The sequence below is a fragment of the Amborella trichopoda genome, chromosome 6 (genome assembly GCF_054954075.1).
Source record: "Amborella trichopoda isolate Santa Cruz 75 chromosome 6, AtrichopodaSantaCruz75HAP2 v2.0, whole genome shotgun sequence".
In the NCBI taxonomy this organism is placed as follows: Eukaryota; Viridiplantae; Streptophyta; class Magnoliopsida; order Amborellales; family Amborellaceae; genus Amborella; species Amborella trichopoda.
The window spans coordinates 52672781-52695454 of record NC_142341.1 but is presented as its reverse complement, the minus strand read 5'-3'; the positions used below and the strand labels follow the sequence as shown (position 1 = coordinate 52695454).

General features: G+C 34.0%; 2 protein-coding genes across 7 annotated transcripts; one reads left to right on the top strand and one right to left on the bottom strand.

The window, feature by feature from the left end:
* Positions 1-2695: 2695 nt before the first annotated feature.
* Positions 2696-10965, top strand: LOC18448583 (4-hydroxy-tetrahydrodipicolinate reductase 2, chloroplastic). 5 transcript variants are annotated; one of them, XM_088869358.1, is made up of 9 exons: positions 2696-2905; positions 5284-5493; positions 6963-7200; positions 7739-7872; positions 7981-8055; positions 8912-9013; positions 9406-9515; positions 9731-9818; positions 10482-10965. In XM_088869358.1, the coding sequence occupies exons 2-9, from the start codon at positions 5290-5292 to the stop codon at positions 10548-10550; spliced, it is 1020 nt and encodes a 339-aa protein (XP_088725484.1). In that variant the 5' UTR covers positions 2696-2905; positions 5284-5289; the 3' UTR covers positions 10551-10965. The 5 variants fall into 5 exon arrangements, with proteins under 5 accessions (XP_088725484.1, XP_088725481.1, XP_088725485.1 ...); XM_088869355.1 differs by having other exon boundaries at positions 2700-2905; positions 7721-7872; XM_020676347.2 differs by lacking the exon at positions 2696-2905 and adding an exon at positions 3118-3582.
* A 1245-nt stretch (positions 10966-12210) lies between these two features.
* On the bottom strand, positions 12211-19202 carry LOC18448584 (uncharacterized). 2 transcript variants are annotated; one of them, XM_006858645.4, is made up of 4 exons: positions 18941-19202; positions 18186-18348; positions 17917-18045; positions 12211-12449 (listed from the first exon to the last, which is right to left on the bottom strand). In XM_006858645.4, the coding sequence occupies exons 1-4, from the start codon at positions 19105-19107 to the stop codon at positions 12348-12350; spliced, it is 561 nt and encodes a 186-aa protein (XP_006858707.1). In that variant the 5' UTR covers positions 19108-19202; the 3' UTR covers positions 12211-12347. The 2 variants fall into 2 exon arrangements, with proteins under 2 accessions (XP_006858707.1, XP_011628686.1); XM_011630384.3 differs by having other exon boundaries at positions 12211-12442; positions 18941-19185.
* Positions 19203-22674: the final 3472 nt, after the last annotated feature.

The window sequence follows — 22674 nt, the reverse complement described above, 5'->3', positions numbered from 1 at the left end:
GAAAACAACCTTAGAGAGAGTTAATATACAGCAAATACTCCCTAGAGAGCGAATTACCTAATCTTCCCACAGTAAAAAGTGTCTTATAAAACAAGTGTGATGAGTGGATTGGATTAAGCTATAGGGTGTGGTTTCCTTAAAGTTGCGACCACCATCAAATTTTATCATAATATATAATTTTGATGTAAAATGTTTTTAGGATTGTTTCAAAATCAATTTTTATACCTAATTATAAAATTTAAAATTTTAAAAATAGTTAAAATCAAGTAGATCTATAAACGTACGAAAATCTTGAAAATAGACAGTGTAGATAGAATATTGTAAGATGCACTATTTTTGAGACTCAAAATCGTTTTATTTTTCATTGTCATACGTCTCGATATCGAGATGATCAATCGTAAGGTTTTTCAATATTAAAATAACATTTTCTGATGGATTTTTTAGGTGCATCCGTAGTTTTACATTTTAAGGTTGCAACTTTATATAAACTTTTTCTTAAGCTACTTATAGTATATCTCTCTTTATTAAGGTAACTAACAAATGTTCATATCTCTCTTGGGGATGCTCAAAATCTTCTGTTTTGCTATTTTTTTCTCTCCTCTTGTCTGTAAAAGTAAAGTGCACCTCAAAAATCTTCTAGAAAATAATATTTTTAGAGTTGGAAAACCTTTCGATTGATCATCTCGATCCCGATATATATGAATATAAATATAAAAGAAAACGATAATTTCAAGTCCTAAATGAGTGTATCTCATAACGACTTTATCTGGACCGTTATTTTAAAATTTTCAAATTTTTATAGATCTACTCGATCTCTGTTGTTTTAAATATTTAAATTTTATAACTAAGGCTGAACGTAGATTTTTAAACCTCTTACGTTTCTGATATCGAAACTACATATTCTAGCAAAATTTAGAGGTGTGCTTACTTATACACAATAAAACAGCACCTTATAGTAACCTCACCTCACCCTACATTTATTTTAGAAAAATATATTTACATCTAGATTTATTGTATATGAGACACCAAAAACATATTCCGAATTTGAAATATTTAAATTTATAAATTTTCATCTAAAAATTAGGCAGCCTTGTTCTCAAAACAATTTTTCTTTTTCTTTTTCTCAGCCAGGCAATGCAGATAGATTGCAAATTTTGATTTGTTCATGTACAATATTGGGAAATTATTTTTTAGGTTATGCCAATAAAGATTGCAAAATTTGATTTGTTCATGTACAACCTTGGGAAATTATTGTCTAGGCACATAAAAAATTATGATTTCAGTACCTTGGCTAATTTAGATTAGTAGCTAAATTCAAGAAATTACATTTCCAAAATCTAGGGTCCTATAGGTTAAGTTTGCCTCAGGAAGTAAAAAGACAATATATGTTCTCATGAACATAAAATCTTTTCACTTTAAATACATGTCAAATAAAAACTCTCTCTCCATATAACAATAATCTATCCAAAGTCCTCTGTGAAACAACAAACTCTCTCTAAAACAACAAACTCTCTCCTCCCTCTATCTCTCACTATATTATTAAACAACAAATTCTCTATATATATTATAAGAGTAATGATCTCTATCTCCCTCTCTCTCCAAAGTCCAAACTTGTTATAACTATCATAACATTGGCAAGGCTCAAAACAAGGGTTTTCAAATTTTGAAGGAAGAGGGAAAAAATTATATAGTATTATTAATTTTCAATTATATTAGGTCCTATATTTTGTCTCTCTTTTTTTTTGTTTTTTGGGGCAAACAAAGTTTAAATGGAACCAATAAAGTTTTTTGAATTTTTTAAATGGAAAAAGTTTATATAAGGTTGACACCTTTAGGATTAAGATGCATTTCCAAAAAAAACAATTTAAATCATAAAAACAATTCATCTTGCAACACATTATCTGGACCCTCCATTTTCAAGATTTTTATATGTTTATAGATATGTCTGAATTTAACTTTTTTTGGAGTTTAGAATTTATAATTATAGATAAAAATAGATTCTTGCACCATCCTAAATTTTTAGGATAAAGTTTAAAGGTGCATCTTACTTTGATAGTTAAAGGTTGCGACCTTATGCAAATCATACCCTTTATTGAATTTGTTCATGAATAGGGTGGTCTAATACCACTATATTCAAACCACCCTATTTGTGCGGTAGTTTAAAAGTTGCACATTTGAACCGTCTCCGTCACAAATTTTTTTTATAGAACCAAGGCTCTAAACAATCAATTAAGAGCTCATCTCAAAAAATTTACTAGAAGATGTTGTTTTGATGCCCAAATATCATCAAATTGACTATCTAGGCATCAAGATACATAAACTTGATAAAAAAAATGAATTTCAAGTTTTGAAAATAAGTTATTTTGTGATGCATTTTTTTACGGTCAATTTTCAAGATTTTCAAATTAGATTGATCGATCTAGAGTCAGCTCTATGCAAACGGCACCCTTTACTAATAAAGATGTTGTTTATTTGCTAGAAGAACATTTTGTTTTCTACAAGAAATTACATTCATCCATATGGCCATCGGATTTAAAATCTAACATCCCAGGGTGTATAACAAACAATGCGTCTTTTCTATTTTTTTTCACGAAGCCCGATCAGTGGGACACCCTCCACCACCCGATTTCACATCAAACGGCAATGATGGATTGTGAACTCTTTGAACCAACGGTAAATAGCGCTATTATAGACTAAGCTCTGCAAGCTTCTTTCTCCCTCGGAATTTCTTATTTTATTTCACACCTCTCTCTCTCTCTCTCTCTCTCTCTCTGCTATGGTAAATCAAGGGGGAACATAGAAGAAGCAAGCAGCTCTCTCTCTCTCTACTTTGGTAAATCAAGGGGGAACATAGAGGAAGCAAGCAGCTCGCTTTCTCTCTGCCATTGCACAGTCAGAGGGCCATGTAAGATAGTGCCTTCTCTCTCTCTCTCTCGGCCATTGCCCACTCAGGACACTGATGGCAATGAATCCACCTCTCTCTCTCTCTGTGTTTTTTTGTGTGAAAAGACCGAGGTTTTCTTTAGTTTTGGAAACTCTCTCTCTACACACACACAGGGAGAGAGAGAGGGAGAAAAAAACGAGATTTTTATGAAGCAGTATAATGACTCGAACTACGACTTTCTAGTATAATGTCATACACAATAGATGGACAAAATGGAACCCTCTCTCTCTCTCTCTCTCTCTCTCTCTCTCTCTCTCTCTCTCTCTCTCTCTCTCTCTCTCTCTCTCTCTCTCTCTCTCTATCTATCTATCTATCTATCTCCATCTATCTATCTATCTATCGGTCTGTCTAAGATCGTGGTTTTTCTCTGTTTTATTGCCCTCAAAACCCTTGTGTTTCTTTAGTTGTGATGGAGTAGATGGCTTGAACCACGGATATTTCAGTACACCACAACAAAATTCAAATTATTTTTTTATGCAAAATTTGTTCCAAAATCAGTCTGTACCTAATTTTTCAAAAACCTCATCTCTCTCTATTCAAAAGCCTATTTTCTTCTCAGATTTTTTATACTCTATTTGGCTGGAACTGTTATGTTTCAAACTTTCAATACAGTGGTGTAGACATGACGAGCAATGGATGTGAGTTTTTGGGCAAAAATTGCTCCAAAATTCTGAATTTTCGTTTTTTTTTTTGACATAATTGGGTTGTTTCCTTTTGAATATGACATGAACCTTGAAATGCTTTGATGTTACAAATAAAATAAAAAATCGCTAAAAGGAGGGATTTTCCGAAAAAGAAACAGGCTAAAGTTTTTATTTTAAAATTTTTATTTTGAATTTTTCTTCAATATAAATTGGCTGGGGAATTCCAAGCACCTGGATATTATTCAGCAGAAGTGTACCATACAGAGGTTCTGTGTGTGTTTGTGTGTTTATCATGTACCATACACAGGTTGTGCATTGTGTACATTACACCTGCTGTCTGTGGCTTACTTTTGCCATTGTTATCCCTTGTTCCCAAGAATCCATCTCTTGGTTATTTTCCTTGTCTATTGCCTACTGCTCTCAGCCTGTTAGCTCAAATCATGTATTGTGTTTTTCTGTTCAATTTTTGCAAGAATATGCTTGTTGCTGTGAATTTTCCATGCTTTTATGTATTATTTTTCAGTTTATGTAATAATTAAATTTTATGTTTATAATTTTTTTTCATTTTTAGAGTGATGAAAACTACAATTGCACCATAATTTATTGTAAGTTTTTTTGTCACATGTCATATAATAATATTGTACTTGACTTTGTCATCTTCCATCCTTTACTTCATCATTTTGCACAATTGCTTTATCGAAAGGTTGTAAATTTATGAGTTGTTTATTATTTAATGAAAAATGGGTAGGGGGCTTTCTCCCCCATGAATTACCCCGGAAAAAGAAAAAAAAAACTGTCATTTTGCTTCCTTGTACTTCCCAATTTAGACATAATTTGTGTATTTGGTGTCTTGCGTTGGTTACCCATTTAAGCCTCGTTGCATGAGCTGCTTTCATGACCTTAGGTTTTCTTGATATATTTATCTTGGTTTTTCTATAGGGATTGTATACTATGAGACCATTTATTTTTTGTATAAGGAGGTCACAATCACTTTCGACCAATGGATGTAAAATTCAATAGATGAAATTGTATCACAACATTCAAAAAAATTTGTTTTGGACAAATAATGACGCACCCCTAACCACCCAATCTCAAATCTAACCGTCGATGATAATTGTGAACTCGTTTTATCAGAAGTAAATGGTCTCAATGTGCGCAAAATATGCCTTCCCTCTATAATACGATGAAGGATGGAAAATGGGTTATAGTTTGCATGTAGCTATGCATCTTTATCTTTGTTAGCAAAAATATGCATCATGGAAACAACATGCGTCATTGCTATTTTTAGATTTCTTGTGGAATGGAGGCTAATTGTTGCCAATTTTGAGTTTGGTATTGGTTGGAACTATAAAGATTTTCGGGTTATCAGGGGGTTAAAATTGATGAGGGGTTCTGTTCGATAAATGTGCTTTTTGAGGAGTTTTATTGCGTGGGGACTAGTCATTCCTTGGCTGAATGAGCCTTTGCATCTCATGGTGTGGGACATGGAATTAGTCATAGTTTTGTCATTTTAATGCTATGGTTCATCATGATTGATTGGTGATTTACGTAAATGACTATAATATTGCTTGCTAATTGCTGTTTGCCACAGCATTTGAATTTTGGAATCCCCTGTTATGGTTATTAAAAGAAGCTCTGATTAATTTTGTCACTGACTTACTATAAATAATTGCTTTCATTTCTTGTTGTATCCAGTAAGTGATGGGGTCGACTATTCGTATTCCTATAGGAATTTATGGAATCGAACAAACAAAAAATATTCTATGTATCCGAAATTATGAGACCAGAGGCTGGAAATGTGTTGCAAGAAATGTTCCCTCAATATATATCTCCAATTGTGTTGCAGCAGTAGAGACACCTGCAAAGTCGTCCATGGGATCACATAGTGTCTCCTTCCCTGTTATGGTAAAGCTTCTCCCAATTGATTTGTTTTTTATATTTCTTATTGGTGGATCAGATTCTTTTTTAAAGTACTATTTGATATACTTGTGTCGAAAGCTATATACCATAGGGTTCATAACCCAAAAATTCTGTTTATATAACTCGTGTTGGTCATTATTGAGGGGCAATGTTGAGTTTACATGAGTTGGGATAGCTGGTCAATGTTATAATTTCTCGTTGATCTATTTGGTTTTGGCTCTTGGTTATAGTTGGTCTTTTAGAGGCATTGTGTTTGCTCAGCTTAGGAAGTTCTACTTCTATCAATTTATTTGTATAAAATCTTACGTAATTATTTTACAGTCATGCCTTAAATTTAGACTTGATGGGTGTTTGGGTTCCACTCTTGGCAACTATTGTGAAGATAAACATCAATGGGATCCTTAGAAGGAAATCCTCAGATGTTGAGGTTTAGAAACTATCTGGGTACCAGGGGCCGTGGTTTCTGTTTTTGCTGTATTGTACACGAGTGGTGTAATGTGGCAATCTTTTCAGACTGCTTTGCTTAAAAGATAAATAAAGCAGTAACATAGTTGTGTCTAGAAAAACTTACAAAGATTTATCAGATAACTCTAGCTTGTGGTTGTTACTTCTTTCAAAGATAGTGTAGCTTCCTTCCCAGTTAGTTCGAGCTACAATTACCCAAGCTTGTGCACATGAGGTTCTGGGGAAGAAACAAGCACCATGGAGTCTTCTAAGACCCCAATTGACATATTACAATTTCTAATTTCTCCTCATACAGTTATTTCCAAATGGTGGTGTGAAAAGGCTCTGTATCATAACAAATTCCTCAGTGAAACAAGTTAAATGAGACCCCTGACCTTCCCTTTATCTTGCTTGCTAATAGAAAGGAAGTGAGAGGCTGGGCTTTATTTGCTGAAATATGGCAAAAGTGAGAAGGGGCTGCATTTCTGAGAATTTGGTACTTCAAAACCCTAAGGCGAATGGCTAACATAGCACCGGTGGAAAATCTTTACTCCATGAGCTCAAAACCATTATGGACTTCTACCTCTTCCTTTGTGTATACAAGGATATTTCTTCAACCTTGTAGAGTTGACATTGTCCCTTAGATGTTAAGTACACTTCAATTGAAAATTTTAGAACCATACTCTGTTTAATGTCGAGTGTAAAACCTATCTAAAGACAAGAGAGAATCACTATAAAAAATAAAAAGACTCGTCGGTCCGTAGCAGAGAGTACGTGGGGGTTACTTGGGACGGTCCTGGTTCTAGCAATATTGGATTATTGAAGTTTCTTTGTTTGCCCTATTTATTCTTATTCCAAGAGATTTTTAGTATTTATTGAAGAAATTGCTTATTTGAAATTGTCAGAAAATGAGACAATTATTCGAATTATCTAAAAATAAGAAAAATGCTTATTCAATTTAGATTGTATTGTGAACAAACAACATCTATATTGTATCTTTTAATGCACAGGTAAATGGATGTACTGGCAAAATGGGCAGGGCTGTAGCAGAAGCAGCAGTCTCTGCTGGGCTTGAGTTAGTACCTCTCTCGTTTAGTAATCCCGAGAGATCTGGTGAAAAGTTACAAATTGGGAGCGTGGAGATTTCAATACATGGTCCATCGGAGCGAGAAAGCATCTTTCAATCTGTTCTTGAGAAATTCCCAGATGTTATTGTGGTGGACTATACAGTGCCTGCTGCAGTCAATGGTAAAGAGTTGCCTATAATTCATTCGGCATGCATCCCATTGTGAACGTATAATTGTGAGCTAGTAGGTCCACTGTTAAGATCATTGAGGGAGTATCTATTTTATAGGAGAAAGCTAAATGAGAATTAACAAATAATACCACAAAAGGCTCTGATAGAAAACTAATGTTGTTCAGTAGTGCAACATGATGTATAACTCAATATTGCTTTCCTTTCTTTTTCTAGTTTTGCCTCTGTATTGCCTGCTAGCTCTTTAGCAATTTTAACTATTATATGGGATTTTAGAGGAGAAAGCTCAATCAGTTTTAACGAATAATACCTAGAAGACTCCTGGTTTAAATTTATTAGAAAACTATTGTTGCTTCTGTAGTATCTGCATGATGTGGAACTCAAGATTCTTTCTTTACTAATTTTGGTTTCTGTGTTACCTACTGACTCTTTTTTAAATAATGGCCTGTTATGTACGAAAATACCTGAAACAGATCGGACTAAAGGTGACGTTGGTTATATAACCTATCTTAGTTTGTAATTATTCTGCAGAGAACGCTGAACTTTATTGTAAAGTAGGTTTGCCTTTTGTTATGGGCACTACTGGAGGTGATAGACAAAGGCTTTTACAAACAGTTCAAGATGCTAACATATATGCAGTGATTGCACCTCAGATGGGGAAACAGGTGCTTGTGATATATTCATGAGTTATTTTCTCATTGTATCTGTTCTTGATTTTATTTGCTTTACGTTCAGTGATGGAGTGCTCATTTAGATTGTTCTTCCTTCTTCAGGTTGTCGCCTTTCAGGCTGCGATGGAAATTATGGCTGAACAGTTTCCAGGTGCCTTTGCAGGATATACACTTCAGGTCGGAGCTTCTTCCTCACTTTGTATTGTGGGATATGAACAGTGGTCTCATAGTTTAATATTCTTTCCTGGATTTTCTCTTCAAAAAAAAAAAATTCTTTCCTGGATTTTACTTGAAGGTAGATTTACTTTGTATACCACCTAGCTATGAGTAAAAGTAGTGATATCTTCTATCTCAGTCTCTATCCATCTCGACTTCCATCATCCATCCCTAAGCTTCCATCCTTCAACAAAGTAAAAGAAAAAGAACAGAATTTGTGCGGAAGGGATAGATTTTCTTCTTGATATTACTACTGCAAAATCTGAAACCTTGTGCTTGGCTGAGATATCCTTTGATTCAAGAAAAAATGGGATCCCTCCTTAGATCTCTGGTTATTTGTAACTTCTTCTCTGATCAATTGTCCTAAGTTCTGGGGTTAATTTTACTTCAACTTTTGGCTGTGAATCGAAGTTTTTCGGAAATTGTTGGCCTTGAGAAATACAATCCTATTAAGGAAACTTGTTTAGGAGATATCTTGAGATCGGAAGTTGTTGAATGTCTCTGTTGATCACATTTCCTTGAGATGCATATGTCATAGTAACATTAGAGAATCAACTAATAATTATGGGTTTGGGGCTTAGGTACCCTTTAAAGTTTGTTGCATAGATAGCCCTTTAAAAAACATCGATTCCCAAGTTTGAGGAGGGTGTCTCTTCCAATGAAATCTTAAATAATTTTGTAATGGTTTACGCATCACTTTTATATGTAGAAGGAGCTACCTTAGCTTTAAAAGTCATATCTTCTCATAAATTTTCTGGTCGTATTGGATACCTTTCCCTTCATTGACTTTTTTTTTTCCTGTTTGCCTTGAACTTAGGTGATGGAGTCACATCAAGCAAGCAAGCGGGATACTTCGGGCACAGCTAAAGCCATCATCTCATCATTTCAAAAGCTTGGGGTGTCATTTGAGATGGGTCAGGTACCTAAAGCCTAGAGTGTGGTCAAATTTGTAAATGCATGGTGACTACAGTGATATCTTTGTAAACATGGATTAGGATATTAATTACCTGAAAAAGAAGCTCCGTCATCGTAGACTTGGAATAGGATATCAATTACCTGAAAAAGAAGATCTTATCGTTTTCGTGGTGCCCACACATTTCTCTGTTCATTTTGCCATTATTATACATCTACTCGTTTAAGAATCAATAAAACAAAGATCCAACTAGTTTGAGCCTTTGCAATTTGCAATTTTTCTTGTGGACAGGATTGTTGATATTGGATTTATGAACTCCTTGAGCTATGAGGCAATATTTAGTTATCTGTTAATGAACGAAGAGAAATGTTATTTACTGTTCTGATTTTTCTTTACAGATTCAGTTAGTTAGAGATCCCAAGATGCAAATGGAGATGGTAGGTGTCCCTGAGGAGTATTTGAGTGGCCATGCCTTCCATATGTATCACCTTACCTCTCCAGACGGAACGTAATTAACATTACCTTTCACTTGTTTTTTATTTGGAATAAATTATGGTTTTTGGCTAATGTATTTTTTTTTTTCCTTTGCCAAGACGTGCTTTTTTTTCTCTCCCCTTTTACCAATTAAGATTTCTTTGCTAATATATACACCACCTTTCAAATAGATAAGGTGATGCTTCTTTCTTTGCTAAGAAGATCATTTGTTCTAATGTGGTTTTGCAGAGTGTCTTTTGAGTTTCAGCACAATGTTTGTGGTCGGTCAATATATGCAGAGGGCTCTGTTGATGCTGCTATTTTTTTATCTAAGAAGGTATCAGAATTTATTAGCACTGTAATTGCTCATGAGATTTATTTTAGGGAATCTTTTGGGGAAGCCTCTCTTCTCCCATTTTCCCCTGTCCTCATACCAATCTGTCTAATGGCATGTCGGCTTTACCCATCTTGGATATTAAATATTTTATAAGAAATACTTATTGAAACTTTTCTATTTAATACTTGTCCCTAGAATTTACTTATTGTTTTTCTCTCTATTGTAATTTAAATAGTTAATTTTTCTCTTAGACATTTTTATGCAGTTACTTGAATCCTGGGTAAGTTAAGTCAATGGATCTTGTAAACCCTCCCTCCCTCCCTTGAAAGTATGGACCTCTTTTTCTTTCATTTTTTCCTTTTCTTTTTTTGGTTCATATTATTTTGCTCAGTTTTGACTTTGGCTCTTTCCATGACTTGCCAATGTTGGCTGGTTTATCATTTTTACTACCCCGTTACCCAAAAGCTTGATCAAAAGTGAATTGCATGGTTCTCTTTCAGTGAGTATTTTGTAGGGCCACAATTTTATAAAGCCGCTTCTCAGATTTCAGCCGAAAAACACAATTCCTGTTCTAGAAACTTGTAGATCAATCATGTACACAATTGTTAAGTGATTTGCACCTTGATAATTGACAACCAATTCCTTGTTTTTGCACTGATGCAGGTACAATCCAAGGCAGAAAAGAAGCTCTACAATATGATTGATGTTTTGTGTGAAGGCAATATGCGGTAGCCTTTGTCCTCTGCTGCATATAGAGCCCTTGGAGGAGGAGAAACCTCTTAATCAGGGAAAAATAGAAAAAACATAAAGGAAAAAAAGGAATCCTAATGCCCTTTACCTGAAAGGTGGAGATTTGGTATTGTGATTCTATGGACCTGTGAGGCTCTTCGGCATCTCAAATGGTTGTTTGATTCACCATTACATGAAGGTTTTGTGTTGTAACTTAGGTTGGATTTCAGAAGAGGAAAATTTTGTAATATTTATGGAATATGGTGGCTGTAGGGATATGGAATTTTGTTTTTTTAATCCTGCATTTTTGTTCACTCTGATCTAAGAGTGATCCAAAAGAACTTATGTTATATATAAATTCTGAGTAAGTGGTAATTATCAAAGCCGTGAATATGGTAAATAAACATAATTTATCTTCTTTGTCTCCCTCTCAATGAAAGACTGTAATCGGCCTGTAAGGTGGCTAGGGTAAATAGAAGGGAAAGATTTCTATACTTCCCTTCCTTTACTGTGTGAAAAAATATATACTTCCTCCCACATCCAGTTGTCCAATTTTAATTTTGATCAAGTGAGTTACTGGTTGTTTAACGCTTCAGAGTTTTTTATTTTTAATATTTATTTACAAATTATATAAAGGACAAGGTTTTTATGAGTTCATGTAGAAATGAGTCCACTTTTAAAAATCTATTTTTGAGATGGATTTTTATACCCAATTTTTTAATGACATGTAATCTCTAACATGGACATCATGAATATTAATAAATAAATCAAATTTTAAAATAAAAATAATAATTTTATAAAAAAAATATTTGGACTGTTTGTTTTAATTGTTTTTAGATGGATCACCCATTTGCATCCATCTTTAAGATGGATGTTTTAAAATGTAGATGAGCAAATGTAAACATGTGGGACACGATGCATGAAACAATTTTTCATATATGAATATGAAATTTGGTACGTGTCATCATACCTAAAAGCAACATAAAAAAAATATTTTCAATAAAATAATCAACGTACTCTCAAAACTTTTAAGAGCATTTTGATCATTTTCTTTTATTGAAAATATTTTTTATAGATGCGAGTTTAAGTGAAGAATAGACACTCAAAATTTGATGTAAAAATGTTTTGTAAAAAAAATTAAAAAAATAATAATGCAGAGACAAAAAATTGTGATTGAGGCCATCTCACCCGTCCATTCAAAATGCACGATCCATTCAAAATGCAAGTCAGAATGGACAATTAGATAAAAGAAAGCATATAAGTTTTATACATGAGGAAAAGTATACAAAGTTTGCCCCGACAAATAAATATAATTTATTTTTAGCGATGGTCAAATACAAAATCTCTTTCTCTCTCACAATCAATCGTTCAACCATTTTTCCACTCATCAGCGGCTTTGCCAAAATTGAACTATAAGGCTCATTTGGTCACCACCTTTTTCTTCTCATAATTTCTTTAGTGCTGCCAAAAAAAAATTTCTTCTTTCTTCAAAGTAAGTGGCACATTTCTTTTCAAATTCAAGTTCTTAATTTTCATTTAGGATTAAACACTTGTTGCTATAAGCAAAATAAAAATTCGATAAATTGATTTTACCGGGATATTATTGGAGTTATTGTAGGCATCCGAACTTATCAAGATTAAAAAAAGAAAAATGGTCACATCAGAGATGAATATAACATATATTTCAAATTTAAAGGACACAGACTCTCTTTAAGGAACAAAAATTTAACTACTCAAGTAATGTAGAGCCTCTTCTGTTTGATGCTAGTCAATATATTACATTTTAGTTATAATAACCTCTCAGTCTTGTTGGTTCTCAGATTCTGCATCCATTCTGAAGTCATACTCGACCACAAGTCCGAGATTGTCCACAAATTTGTGATACTGCTCACAACCTGAACACTGATAAACAAAAGTATGAGAGAGAGAGAGAGAGAGAGGAGGGAGGGAAAAAAGGGAGTAACTGTATATTGACACTAGAACCAAAAAACAAGACATAAGAACCAGGAAGCATATGATATATATTGCAAACACTCAAGAGAGAGTCCACATTGAGTAATTGCATATTGACACGAGCAAAAAACAAAAAATAAAAACAAGAAGCATATGATACATACTGCAAACATTTGAGAGGTAATCCTACTTAGGAAGATTTTTATATTTAAAAGCCTAAGAAATGAGGATCACTTTAGAATCTAGTAATTTAAAAACAAAGAGAAATAGTAGTTTGAGTTTCTAAACATTCAGATTAGACTGTCCAAAAATTGGATGGCCTATCTTACGACTACCTTTCTCAGGCACACATTGAGTACGTATGATTCCTTCTTTTTTTAATACGTTGGCTGCTAGATTAAGGAGGTTATATCCCCAAATTGGAGTCTTAAAAATACTCCTAGATAGGACTTGCCCGAGGCAGTGAGCGGATGATATGCCCCAGCAGGAGCCTATAATCTTTTGGCTTCGCTTTCAATTAATAGAGCCTAATTCTTATGCATGTGTTCTAATTCCTCACCATTAGATAACCTTGAGTACATTTTAGCTCCTCCAAGCCTTCTCCCCTCCATGCTTGTTGATGTTCAAATGCTCGGAACAAAAAAAGAAGCCAACTTAAAAATTTTCAATGAAAGAGTATCAATCTCCCATCTTGGTTTACTATTCAAATACACAAAAACCATGTCAAAACTAAAATCCAAAGATAACTCAACCCAATGATTCTTAGTGAGAGTTAATTATTGGGAAGAAAAGAAAAAAAGTCAATCGAGGTTGAAGAAATGAATAGATAGCCAAGTACACTGGGCTAAGGAGCACATTCTTCCTCTATCACGCAACTCATTTCTTTTTGCTTACCTCATTGGATACTAGAGCAACAATTAAAATATGAATAAGGAAGTTATTAATTTCAGATACGAAAAATAAATGGAACTGAATCCTTAGGCCCTGTTTGGTTGCACAAATTCTGGACAAGACTACCATTGTTTTCATACAGCCATTAAAGAGTGATTAGGCCGAGCTTGGCTGGACACAGCAGCTGCCCCCACACCCACCTCTCTCTCTCTTCTTTTCCTTCCTAGCCAAAACATCCTTAACACCAAAAATAAAAATATGAATAAGGTCATCCTTAATTCCACCAAAAGAATCCAGTCCAGTTTCTACTCAATGTCAAACATCTTTGATATGACTATGACCACTTGAGACTACAGTTTTCAGGATTGGTCATAAAGGTAAGCAGGGCTATTTCAGTAAAATGACCATTAATGTGTCCAAACAGAACCTTAGCATGGAAGTAAGGTTGATGCTCTACACTGTCCATTTTATTTGGACGGTATAGATTCGGCACGTCCCTTAAGACAATGTCAATACATGGCATGTCTTTTAAGATAGTGTTCAATCTACACCATCCAAATAAAATGGACGGTGAAGATTATTGCAACCTTACAAAGTTACAACCTTATACAAACTTTTTACATAAAAAAAAAACAATTATGTTAAATAACATACTCTTTTTGCTTTTCTTTTTTCTGGGTAAGATTTTAACTTATGTAATCTAAAGTTTAAACATAACAAAATCAAGGGCTGGGTACAATGAGAACATAACCAGTGGCACAAAAAGGTAACAAACACCTAAGCCATCTGACGTGAAATCTAACAGGCTGGGGTCTGCAGAAAGTATTAAGGAAAATATCGGCAGACTTTGAGCAAGATCAATAACGGCCCCCTGTCATCAAATTCACATTTGACATATTAGAATGTTTGTTACCTTTTAGCACCAAACACAATGGTCTCATTGAATATTTTTATAATATTCATTATAATGGTTTTTCCCTATACACAATAAATCAAACTGACAAAGGCTGCAACACAAGAGTTCAAGAAAATGGAATATCAAATGGAATATCTCTTTCTTTTCTGATGGTATGCCAGTAACATGTATGAGATGTAAATGTATAAGGCTCTTGACAAACTACAGGTACAAAAGTAACACCAAGAAGGTGTGAGAGACAGAGAGAGAAAAGACGGGGGGAGTAGGTGTGAATTACTAAACCCCAACCCACTCTTCTGCTAAGATCAGCAAGCATATTATCCATGTGAACATGAAACCTCAAAATGTGTACATCTTTCTAAAATTTCATTGTACAGGTGGGGTAGCCTCCAAGGCATTATCCAGTTAGGACATAACATCTTATAAATCTCCTAAAACATTGGGCTCCACTCTGATTGTTACAGTCTAATGTCCGTTAAAAGCCAAAGTCTCTACATCATTGGAATCGCATGGCCCTGCAAGAACTGAGTGAGTATGGTAGAGCATGTGTGACGTGAAAATACCCCCAATTCTTGCCAGCCCTGGATTTCACTTTCGGCTACTATTGAAATTTAGCTTCATGGTTGCCAAGAGAGTTGGGGAGCCAAATTTAGGGGTTTCTAGGATGCAATAAACACCTACAAGCTATAGTTCCCCATTGTCTATCAAGATTAGCTACTTAAATCCCCCAAAATCCTTTACTTGACACTGCCTACCCCCCCCCCCCCCCCCCCCCTCCTTTTTTTCTCTAAATTTAAAAGCCTCTGTGGACATCACCCCCGAAATGTCCTACATTGAGCCTCCATCCAAAGCGGCCATATGATGGCCACCAAACCGATTCTCAACAGGATGAGACTATTTGGTGGCATCGATGGGGAATGCCTTTGCTTCAATAGCTCTTCAATGGAAAACTAGCTTAGACTGATGGATTGGAATTGTGACCCAACCTTAATATAGATGAACATATGGTTTTAAGAAGGGCTTTAGGATCAGATAGTATCCCAATAGAGGTTTGGATGTGCATGGGAGAGATTGCATATTTTGGCAAACCAAGCTATTCAACAAGATGGTTAAAACTTGAAAACAGAAGAAATTCCAAATGAATGGAGAAAAAGTATTGTGGTAACTATTTACAAGAATAAAGGAGACATATGAAATTGCACAAAGTATCAAGGGATCAAAATTATAAGCTACACTATGAAGTTGTGGGAGAGAGTGATTAAGCAACGATTAAGATATGAAATGAATGTATCAAAAAGTCAATTCAGCTTTATACCAGGGAGATGAACAATTGAGACTATTTTTGTACCTAGGCAACTGATTAAGAAGTTTAGGGAGAAGAGAAGAGACATCACATGATCTTTATTGATTTAGAGGAAGCATAAGATAGGGTACTTAGAGAGTTAATTTAGTGGATGTTGGAAAAGAAATGAGTCTCTAGAGGATATATTGACATGGTGAGAGATAGGTACAACGGAGCTCTAACCAGTGTTAGGATAACTAGTGGAGAGACAAGTGAGCTTTCAGTGATAATAGGCCTACATCAGGGGTTAACATTGAGCTCATATCTCTTTGCTTTGGTTATTAACAAGTTAACAAGGCATCTACAAAATGAGATACCATAATGTTCATGGATGGCATAGTTTTGATTGATGAGAATAGAAACAACGTCTCAACGTAAATTTAAAACTTTGAAAGGATACTCTGGAATCTAAAGATTTTAAAATTAACCGAACTAAGACAAAATAAAGGAAAATACAATTTTAGTAATAATAGAGTAGAAAGGCGGAAGTAGTTAAGATTGATGGCCAAGAAATACCTAAAACATAATATTTTTTATATCTTGGGTCTATAATCCAAGAGAATGGAGAGATTGAAAAGACGCGCACATAGAATTAGAGCTAGGTGGGCGACTTGGAGATGTGCATCTGAAGCTTTCAGTGATTGCCTCATAACAATGAAACTAAAAGGAAAGTTGTATAGGACAGCTATAAAATCAATCATGTTTTATGGGGTAGAATGTTTGGCGATAAAGAAACCATATATCCATAAGATGAGTATAGCTAAAATGATGATGTTGAGATAAATGAGTAGCATGACAAGAAAGGATAGAATTCGGAGTGAATACATACAAGGGAACTTATGGTTGGCGCCAATGAGTGATAAGATAAGGGAAAGTGACTTAGGTGAGCTCGCCATGTGCAGCATAGACCTAATACAGCTCTTGCTTTGAATTGGTGATTTAGTTCAAGTGGAAGACTCTAAAATGGCAAGAAAAGGCCCAAGAGGATATGGATGAAAGTAGTAAGAAGAGATATGGTGACTTATGATCTGATTCATGCAGTCAACCCCAAATAGTTAGAATAAAGCTTGGATGATGATGATGAATAATAAAAGTTCCCAAATACTTCAGTTCACTTGCTTAGGTCTCTCTACTCAATCATAGATTAATGTAATATTTGTATGAGTATAATCCCCCAACTATCAATATATAAAGGGCCCTCTTTCAAGGAAAGTAGTTCTGCAAAAGTTACGTCCTCTAACTAAATCGTACAATTTTTTATTTTTTAATATGGGATAATGTCTCGTGATAGTGGATAAGTAAACAACTACATATTATAATCTCTAAAAAAAAAAAAAAAATTGCATCTACTTGTCTCATACCTGCATTAAGGGACCATCATCTAAAGACACATTCAGAGCATATTAATAACACTAATCAAGATCACTCCCATAGTTTACTACAAATTAGAAACCATATTTAAAAGACTGGGTAATATTAATCACTCATAAAACCACGAAACATGCTAAACTAGTGAGAGATAAATAATGCCAGGCTTTTGTTTCCAATTAGTAGAACCCTGCTATCTACGTACGCAATCCATCCCGAATCGCCACTTAGTTGAGAGTATATTTTAGTTCCTTTGAGACCTTTGGTCCCTAAACTTTGATTGTTGTCCAATGCTAAAAACAAAACCATATTAAACTTCTAATACAGCCAACATATATTTTTAGTGAAGGATTAACATTAATCCAGTCTTGATATACTAAACCAATTCTAAACTAAGGAGAGCTGCTAATATAATTCAACAAGTAATTCTTGATGAAAGTTAATCGTGGAGAGAATAATCGAGATCTAGGTTGAAGAGGTAATAGAACAACAAGAACAAAGTTCACAAGGCCATGACCCACATTCTCTCATCCTCTTCAGTTCATCTGGTATGCAACTCATCGATTTCTAGTTCCCTTGAGATTTTGTTTGAATAATGACATACTTACATTGTCTATTTTTAAACCGGTAACCTATTATGATAAAGAACAAAACCCAAATGCTTCAACAGTTTCCAATTTTATTCAACCATTTTCCCACCATCTTTTATGCATTTCCCTCAACTTATACGCAAAAAGATTTCCTGCCTTCCACCAAAACCTCTTGGAAGCAAGAAAGACAAAAGTTCAAAAGATAATTGCACCTAAGTGGTTCATGAATTTGATAATTACAATAGAAGAGTGCTGAAATGAGCTGATGAGCACATAAGGAAAAGCCATAACACCCGAATTATAAAGTACCTGTAGGAAAACAGTCCCTCTTTCATAGGCTACTCTATTTATGATACGCTGAGATCTCACACCACAAGCATCGCATGTGAACTGAACCATCAAGCTCCTCCTTGGTAGCCTTAGATCAAATCCTGCTTCCTATGTACACATGAAATTATAGACAAAAATTCAATTTGACTATCAAAAACAATCCACTGAGTAACGAATGTATCCTATATCTTTCTTTTTCTTTTTTCTTTTCGCCTGCACAGTAATGAATATATCTTATATATGAATACCTCAAGGGACGACCCATTATATTCAATATTATCTGGAGACGAAGGAGAAGATGGTTCCTCATCAGAAGATAGTTCAGAACACACAATTCTTGAGCACGAGATCATCTTTAAGCCTACAGAGTTTTTAGGTGCAAAGGCTTCGCCATAAGAAACTTTCAGTGCACTGAAAACAGAGGAGAAGCATCAATGGGGGCATCATAATTATGGGTCACATGGTCCAATGAAGCAAGACTAGGTAGGCCATCATAAAAATTAGGAGGAAATACAGCCCACTGTAGAATTGAGAGACTGTGTTTTGACATGTTAAATTCGAGAGAGAGAGAGAGAGAGAGAGAGAGAGAGATCACCCTTGGGGAGTTGATCGCATTTTTATCATTAAGGAGAAATCCCATCCAATAAAAACGAGAAACCAGTAATACAACCAGTCTAGAAAAAATATAGTTGAAATTTCGGCACCCATCAACTATTTGCTCATAAAACTGAAGAAACAAACATTTATGCCGAGAAAAAAGAAGACAAAATGACAGAAATAACCCATCAACAAAAGACAGGATTCAGTCTTTTAAACGTGAAAGATAATCTCAAAAAACATTAATTAAAATATAAACCTAATAGGCATGGCAAAAACCCGAAAACAATAGTCAAGCTTTTCAGAAAGAAACACAGAGAGAGAGAGAGAGAGAGAGAGCTAAAAAAAAAAAAATCAATGCTGGTTTAATTATTTTAGGAATTCGGACTACGAGCTACATTTTTACCTTGATTTGGGGATATTCGATGACAATCCGATCAAACCAGAGCTAAATCGCAGAGACTGATAAGAATTAGGGCAAAATGCCCGAGGTTTAACGGATTCGACCGGGGCAGCTCGATTTAAACTAGGGCGCGAAATGCTAAGTGCTCGAGGTTTAATGACGAAAGCCATTGATATCACGAGACTCTGGGCTCGTTTATTGGGCTTTTATAGGGTAAAAAAATAAGGACATAAGTTTACGACAAGTGTTTGGTGAGTCACCCGGCTCATGTATTTTCAATTTAAAATTTGGGAAAATTGTTTCATGCGACGATGACCGCATTTCTATTTGCGATCCCCGATGCATGAAGATTTAAAAATAATTGAAACCAACGGTCAAAATGTTTTTTTAATAAAATTATTATTTTTAATTTTTAATTAGTTATATATATATATATATTCATAATCTCCATGTAACAGATTACATATCCTTCAAAATTAAGTAAAAAAATCCATCTAAAAAATAGATTCTTAAAAGCTGATACATTTCTACATGGATTCATAAAAACCATGTCCTCTCAACTGATCTAAATTTGGAATTTTTTCTAAATAAATTTTACTTTTTTTTTATCGTCCATTTTGACTTTTAGTGGATATGACATTTTTTTTTGCATGGCATCCATCTTAGAGATGGATGTTAGATACACAAGGTACTGCACGGTAACAAGTGAGTTGGTGACTCACCAAAACCCTGTTCATAAGTTTGTCTTGAAAATATAATATTTTGTAAACAAATCTTAAAATTATCATATTGCCATGTCTGTATTCAATTTGTTCACAGTTTTTTTGAAAAAAAAAGGTTTATATAAGGTTGAGGCCCTAGACAAACAAATTAATAGGCACCTAAAAATTCACTACAATAGATTGTTTCAATGTTGAAAAACCCTCGAATTGATCATCCCAATCTCGAGATGTATATATATATATATATTTCAAGTTTGAAAAATAGTGCATTTTGTTATGCATTCAAAAAATAAAAAATCTATACATTATGAGAATTTGAAGTTTGAACTTTTTATTGTAACGAGGCCTTAGAGTATTTCAAAAATTAAAAATTCAAATTATTTTGGTTTAGTAGATACTTCAGATCTTGAAAATTTGAAGTGATTTAGATGGATAAATATCTGGGTATTGATTGATAACATGGAAATTTATGCAAACATCTCATATTTATAAAGTGTTCATAATATTTATTAGAAAAAGTATACAAATAGGCCATTTACTTTTTGACATGGTTTCTATGTGTCCATGTAGAAATGCGTCAACTCTTAAAATTTATTTTTGAGATGGACTTTCAGGCCCAATTTTTAAGGACATGTAATCCCTCGCATAGAGATCATGAATATAAGAACAAACAAATAAATTTTAAAAATAAAAATAATGACTTTATGAAGAAAATATTAAGACCGTTAATTTAAATTGTTTTTTTATGGACCACCTATCTGCATTTATCTTTAAGATGGGTACTTTATACCACAAGACAACATATTGTAGAAATGCGGTCTTGCATGAAGCAATTTTTTTTCACAATCACTATTGTTATTTAGATTTCAAATGGGGTGTTGTGAACACGTCATCGACTAAACTCAATATTCAAAACAAAATTATCAAACTTTTTGGCAGACCCCAAGCCATCCAATTTGACATCTAATAGCTATGAGTAATTGTGACTTCATTGTAAAAAAGATAAATGGTTTCACAATTTACTTGCTACTACACTTTTGTAAAAAGTAAAAAAAAAACAATTAAATATAAATAACACCAATACATTTGTACAAATTTAGGGATATTTTGATTATTTCGGTAATTTTATATATTATTATTGTTTTTGTAATTTTTATGGAAAAATATGTACACCCCTCTCCTCGATACCTTTTAAATCACACTCTTAACCCTCGATATTATTTATTCTTGCATCTAACTCCAATAAAAAGTTTGATTTTTTTTATCAAATCGCATCCATTTTAACCCATGTTTATCTCAAAAAATGCAAAACCTCGCAAATGTTGCTCCAACACAAAAGTGTGTTGGACATGCTTATTGTCTTCAAAATGTGCTAATTGTTGGATTTTGGTGGGTGAAAGAAAATGGTATGATTTGTAAAAATGGATCTCAAACTCTTATTAGTTTCGGATACATATAAGTATTATCTCAATACGATATTTATCCCCCTTTGATATAGAATTTGATGTGCATAAGAAATGCAACTAGTCATCGGGATATAGGAAAACATAGCGGATTTTACAATGTTCTTAAGCTTTATGCACCCGAGCCTAAAACCCACAAAATAAACACCAGAGTCTTGATGTATTAGAGAGAGAGAAAAAATCGAGTAGAGAGAGAGAGTTAGCCCACTTGTTTGCTTGCTGGAATTTGCAAAGAAAATGTGCATTGAGAGGCTTAAAAGTGTGCTGTAAAAAATTAACCGGGTCCTTGTTATAGAGCACCAAGATGAATGACTAAAAAGTGCAAAGTACGCCATCAAGCACCATTGTGCCTATGTCCTCACACTATGCATAACACGCTTCGCGTGCCCTACATATACGTCTTTTATTTCATTTGTACTTAGAGTATATTACATGGGAATGCGTGCTCTTAAATATAGCTCAACAAACTCTCTTATATTCAATATGTGACTCAAACCCACATCTCTCTACCAAGGCATTTTAAGAAAGTACAATAAAACTAAAATGTTGTTTTAAAATACACTAAAGCATTTTTCAAACAAAAAATACTAACACTGGTTTGGTACAAAAATGTGCGGATCAACAAGAAAAATGTGTTGGATTGGCTTCTCTGATAACAACATTTTGCCTGTCTTGCACAAAAAGCCTGAGACTAGCTTATGTTGAAATTTTGTTGGTCTCGCACAAAATGTGCCATATCAGTTTCTATATTCAAATTGTGCCGGTCAAACATAAAATGTGTCGGGCTCTCTTAAAAGAGAAAGTAGGAGCGTGATAAGAAAACGACAAATGTGAGAGCTAAAATCGGGGTATTTTGGTGTTAAAATTAATATTTTTTCTTTTTTTGTGTTTGTTTTGTGTGGGTGGGGGTTACTCATAAATTTATTTGTTTTTGTATACAAATGGGGATTGTATATAATAATACTATTTACCTTTGATATAAAGGTGGTTACAATTGCTTACAACAATCCGATGTGAAATTTTATAGCTTGGGTGTGTTTCAAAATTTTAAAAAGTTATTTTGAAATTTGAGTTTGGTCAATAAAATAAACGCAGTTACTCAATTTCACATTCAATAGTCAAGATTAATTGTGACTATTTTATAAAAAAAGTCAAAAGTCTCGTTATGTACTTTTCCAAATGTAAAAAAGATTTTGGTAACTATTAGATAAATTTACATTAATATTCCCCCTTTTAAGAATTAAAAATTGTATTCGTAATCCCCATTTTTTGTTTTTGTTTTACCCTAAAATACTGCAGGTGTAGACTTTCAAAATCCAAACCAAAAAATGTTGAAGTTGTTTTCACCGACTGGTTATGATTTTCAAATCCTAATCGGTTTGGTTTTTAAAACGCTAAACTCAAATCCACCACAGAGTACATTTGACGAGGGTAAATAGACCACGAAGTCGGAATTGGGTTTGAATTTTCGTAATCATAATCAGAACGTGTTAGGAATTTTGATACTTTTGGATTTAAAAAAAATATTGTATATAATGAGACCATTTACCTT

Coding starts and splice junctions, on each gene's coding strand:
- LOC18448584 (XM_011630384.3), bottom strand. CDS start 19,107: ATGGCTTTCGTCATTAAACCTCGAGCACTTAGCATTTCGCGCCCTAGT. Junction 18,349..18,940: donor TCGAATATCCCCAAATCAAG/GTAAAAATGTAG, acceptor CTCTGTTTTCAG/TGCACTGAAAGTTTCTTATG. Junction 18,046..18,185: donor ATAATGGGTCGTCCCTTGAG/GTATTCATATAT, acceptor ATGTGTACATAG/GAAGCAGGATTTGATCTAAG.
- LOC18448583 (XM_088869355.1), top strand. CDS start 5,290: ATGGGGTCGACTATTCGTATTCCTATAGGAATTTATGGAATCGAACAA. Junction 5,494..6,962: donor GTGTCTCCTTCCCTGTTATG/GTAAAGCTTCTC, acceptor TTTAATGCACAG/GTAAATGGATGTACTGGCAA. Junction 7,873..7,980: donor CACCTCAGATGGGGAAACAG/GTGCTTGTGATA, acceptor TTCCTTCTTCAG/GTTGTCGCCTTTCAGGCTGC.